General features: G+C 35.9%; 1 protein-coding gene and 2 non-coding genes across 3 annotated transcripts; 1 reads left to right on the forward strand and 2 right to left on the reverse strand.

Moving 5' to 3' along the window:
- Nucleotides 1–1,021: 1,021 nt before the first annotated feature.
- Nucleotides 1,022–1,111, reverse strand: TRNAI-UAU (transfer RNA isoleucine (anticodon UAU)). The gene is given in 2 exon segments: nt 1,022–1,057; nt 1,074–1,111. It is a non-coding gene; the product is annotated as a tRNA-Ile (tRNA).
- A 909-nt stretch (nt 1,112–2,020) lies between these two features.
- Nucleotides 2,021–3,388, reverse strand: LOC138861538 (pro-resilin-like). The gene is made up of 3 exons (XM_070121293.1): nt 3,377–3,388; nt 2,393–2,572; nt 2,021–2,272 (listed from the first exon to the last, which is right to left on the reverse strand). The coding sequence occupies exons 1-3, from the start codon at nt 3,386–3,388 to the stop codon at nt 2,021–2,023; spliced, it is 444 nt and encodes a 147-aa protein (XP_069977394.1).
- Nucleotides 3,389–4,491: 1,103 nt separating this feature from the next.
- Nucleotides 4,492–4,581, forward strand: TRNAI-UAU (transfer RNA isoleucine (anticodon UAU)). Its single transcript is given in 2 exon segments — nt 4,492–4,529; nt 4,546–4,581. It is a non-coding gene; the product is annotated as a tRNA-Ile (tRNA).
- The last annotated feature ends 419 nt before the right edge of the window (nt 4,582–5,000 follow it).

Below are 5,000 nucleotides of genomic sequence, written 5' to 3' on the forward strand. Positions count from 1 at the left end.
TCCATACCTCTTGTGGAAGAGGATAGACAATACAGTATCGGAATGTCTAGCGTAATAATAATAGATGTCACGCACACACACACACATACGTATATATATGCATGTATGTACACACACACACACACACACACACACACACACACACACACACACACACACACATATATATATATATATATATATATATATATATATATATATATATATATATATATATATAATCATTCATATCTATATGCAAATATATATGCACATATATGTGTGTGTGTTTCTGTGTATGCACACACATACATACATACATACACATACATATATACACACACATATATATATGCAAATATGCACACACACACACACACACACACACACACACACACACACACACACACACACACACACACACACACACATATATATATATATATATATATATATATATGAGAGAGAGAGAGAGAGAGAGAGAGAGAGAGAGAGAGAGAGAGAGAGAGAGAGAGAGAGAGAGAGAGAGAGAGAGAGAGAGAGAGTAAGCGTGATTGATTATATCATCTATCTCCATCGTCAGCACGATTTGCACATCAAGTTTTCATTGAAAGAATACGATCAGCAGATTGATAATACAGTTTGAGTTCTGTCAAGACGCAAGTGACCCCGAATTCACAACGTTGGCAAATATGTAATTAGATATTTACTGTATTCAATGTTCATTTTATCTCTTATTCTATGCGTCGCAAAACGGAGTGTTATAGATTCAAATATTCTATGCTCTATTTTCAGGAATAAATGTATCTCATCACTGATCATTATTAGTGGTAGCAATGTTAGAAAAAATTGTTTATTATCCTTTATATGGTTTCTGTTTAATTAGTGTTAAGCTTAGTTAAAATGAAATGGTCATTGTTATACTATTAGATATATGAAAGTTAAAAATATTTCATCAGTGCAAAAAACCACTGAGATTCGTTGCCGCATACACAAGCGCTATAGAACTAGCCTAGTGAAAAGTACAGCAACAACTAAACATTGTCCCAGGTGAGGCTCGAACTCACAACCTCGGCATGGCTCAGACACTGTCGTATAAGTACCGTGCGCTAACCGATTGCGCCACTGGGACGGTAACAGCTGATGAAACCTTAACCAATTTATAATACTATTACGGATCTGTCTATACAAGGTGTAAAATCACACCTCGGGGTAATGCACCATGTATTGATTTTGAGTTACTCAATTTCATTAACTTATTACAAAGCTAATGACCAGTAATTCCTCTTATTGCTATTGCATTATTTCGATTATGAATATCTCATTATGACATTATAAGTTGCAGTGTCGAAGTTCTCCCAAAGCTCGCATCCTTACCGTTTAGGGAGCGCCACGTCACTTGAAGATCGAATTGGCAGCTCAGCAAAGAATTATGCAGTATCTATATCATTAACTGTGTCACCTGGTACGTTGTTCCAGAAATATGAATGTGAATGAACGGCTGCGATGGTTAGTACTATATCGCATGTGTAGGACGCAAAATAAGTGAAGATGAGCGTGGCTTGGAGACCGTGACTTATACGTAATATCAACAATCTTTGTGCGGTTGCAGTATGATCATATTATATTTCCCTGTATGCGTGAGCACATTTATACGTGGATGCAGTATATATATATATATATATATATATATATATATATATATATATATATATATATATATATATATATATATATATATATATATATATATATGCACTGCACACTCTGTGTGTGTGTTGACTTCAAAGATCTATTTAAAGTGCGGACACGGCAAGAAATATGTAACATTTTCCGAGGTTTCTTGGGCGCTGATCTATTTTCCTGAACTATAATATTTATTCATCTATTCATTTATGCATATATTTATTCTAAACCGTGAATACTCTCTAGAGACGCCATATGCATATTTTAGATGAAAAGTGTAGGGAATATGTAGAATGATTTTATTATTTTAAATGAATACATATATCAGTAACCACTACATATTCATTATCCAGGCTTAACCATAAGAAGGTGAGGGCGAGTAGGAGGCAGACGGCTGGAAGGCAGGGTACTGAGCCACTCCCTCGTACGTCACCTGAGCCACGTATCCTTGGTCGCCGTTGACAGTGTAGGTGACCCTCTGCAGACGACCGTCGGGAAGCTGCACGTAGTAGGATCCCTGAGTGTTGTATCCGTCGCGGCCCTCTTGGTGGCCGAAATCGTTACCGAAGGCGTTGACGTCATAGTTGAAGTTATACTGAGGACGACTCTGATTGAAGTTTAAAGGGAAGCATTAGCTATTATTTTATTATGAAACTACACGTCATTTATGAGAATGGCTATTTAGATAAGCGTCTGATTTATAAATAAATTCTTAATGGTAACTTACTACAGAAGCAAAAGTTCCAGCAGGAGAAACCCCTCCGAAGTTGTTGGTAGGCCTAGCAACAGGTCGGAGAAAATTAGCAGCTCCTGCAGACCCACCGAAGGAAGGTCCTGGAGCCTGATAGCTCTGAGAAAGGCCTGGCTTTGCACTTGCGGCTGCCAGCAAGGAAGCCAGGGCGATAACCTGGTGATAGAGAAGGACTAGTGCTAGACGTGATTAAACGATAATATAGCAACGTGTTAGTCGTATTATTTGCCTGTCCCCTTGACGGTGTATGTTTGTGAGTAAAACTACATGTTTATATTCATATATGTGTGTGCAAACACACACACACACACACAGACACACACACACACACACACACACACACACACACACACACACACACACACACATATATATATATATATATATATATATATATATATATATATATATATGAGTATGAATATGTATATATATACGTATGTCTATGTGTGCTTGTATACATATTTGTATATATACACAGGCATAGAATATATATACATATATATGTATGTATATACATATTTACATACATATTTATGTGAATATCATGTGCATAACAAATAAATATTTATATATTAACGTATGTATATAAACATACTCATATGTATATACACATATGTGTATTTCTGTATGTGCATGTGCGCATGTATTTGTATGTATGTATTTATATTGTATATATGTGTATACATACATTTATATATATATGTATATGTATACATATATATGTATATATAAATATGTATATATCAATATGTGTTTATTTTCCTGTATATAATGCATATGTTTATTTATGTATATATATATATATATATATATATATATATATATATATGTATGTATAGTATGTATGTATATATATATATAGGTATACAGTTGCATATATATATGCATATACATATGCAAACACACACGCACACACACACACACACTCAACAGACGTTCATGCAAACTTGGACTTACCATTAAAGACATGTTTCGTAAAATAAATTGTTATAGTTCCAATGATTCTCTCTCTGCTGTGGTGCAGTCGAAACTGTTGTTCGCTGAGGTGACGTGTCCGGCTTTTATACGTGTGATGCATCGCACAGTTTGATTAATTATCATTTCTTTTTATTGGTATATCCATTACATCCTTGAAGTAGCGCAAGAGAATGATGAAATGCGTGACATAATGTGTTCATTGCAAGATTGCTATCATTGGTGAGTTACATCAATATGAAACTAGGAGCGCCTTACTATCATCGGAGGACACAGAAACTCAGAAGTGTGTCTGGTAAGTTTCTTTTCTTTTCTTTTCTTTTTCCTAAGAAATTTCCCAAATTGCTAAGAAATTTTCCTTAAACCTACATTTTCTCTGAAGAGTGACAAATGTTAGCAGAGTATCTGAATAAGATGTGAAAAAAGGAAATCAAGAGATAAAATGCTGGAGTGCCATATTTAGCGGACGGAGTTGGGGTGGGGTGGTGGGGAGTAAGATCCCTTTCTCAAAACATGAAAACATGAAAAACGGAGCCATAATCGATATTATTATTATAATCATTATTATTATTATTTTTTTTTTTTTTTTTTTTTTTTTTTTTTTTTTTTTTTTTTTGTCGAGACCTCTGAGGAAGATCTTGTGTATTAGTCACCGAGCCAAGTGATCTATAATTATTTTTATTCTGATAATTCTTACTCCTTATTCAGATGCAAAGGTGGTTGCAAATGTGTACAGAAACAAGAGTTAGCCCGTATTTTTCAACAGCTCTTAAAGGAAGCAAGGGTGTTCTTACCTTTACATAACAAGGGTGATGGATTGTGATGGAAAAGATCTGCTTCTGTACTTCGGCAGGTTTCATATATTCTAATGGATATTGCTGATGATGCATTTACTCCATTTGAATTACTGGATCTTGAAATGGTATCCTGAAGACTTTGAACATTTTTTTTCGATGCCAAAATCTAATTCGACATATTTCTAGACGAATCATTTCAACGAAACCATGCATTTAATAAGGATCATTTAACATTTATTACCGCTAGAGTTACCGATGGAACCGTCTGGACAGATCAACAAGAATTGTCATTGAAACATTGTCCCAGTGGCGCAATCGGTTAGCGCACGGTACTTATACGACAGTGTCTGAGCCATGCCGAGGTTGTGAGTTCGAGCCTCACCTGGGACATGTTTAGCTGCTGAAACCAAAATTACAATGGTTTGTGTTTATAGGTCGGAATGGGTCAGCAGCTCTGGGTCAATTATAATCATTCATTTTATCACTCTTACATAAAATGTGGAACTGTCAGTATCTTAAATTCAAAAGTTCTCTTCAGCATATTAGTATGGTTGGTACTGAATGAGCTCTAAACCACTTGAAAGGTTGGGCTTGTGAGGGAATTGAAAGGAATCTTGGCTTGAAGGTTTTCATTGGAAGGTGCAAATGAAACCCCACGAGACCCATGCCTTGGGTGCCGTGGGAGCGGTGACGAACGAGGCCGTCGTCAGTATCTGAACTATGATCTGAAAGAGAAATCACATCTTCCACAGGGCTTTAGTCTCTTAATTCCATGCTGGCCGCAAAGTATCCTCCACCCCCCCCCCCCC

The sequence above is a fragment of the Penaeus vannamei genome, chromosome 4 (genome assembly GCF_042767895.1).
Source record: "Penaeus vannamei isolate JL-2024 chromosome 4, ASM4276789v1, whole genome shotgun sequence".
In the NCBI taxonomy this organism is placed as follows: domain Eukaryota; kingdom Metazoa; phylum Arthropoda; class Malacostraca; order Decapoda; family Penaeidae; genus Penaeus; species Penaeus vannamei.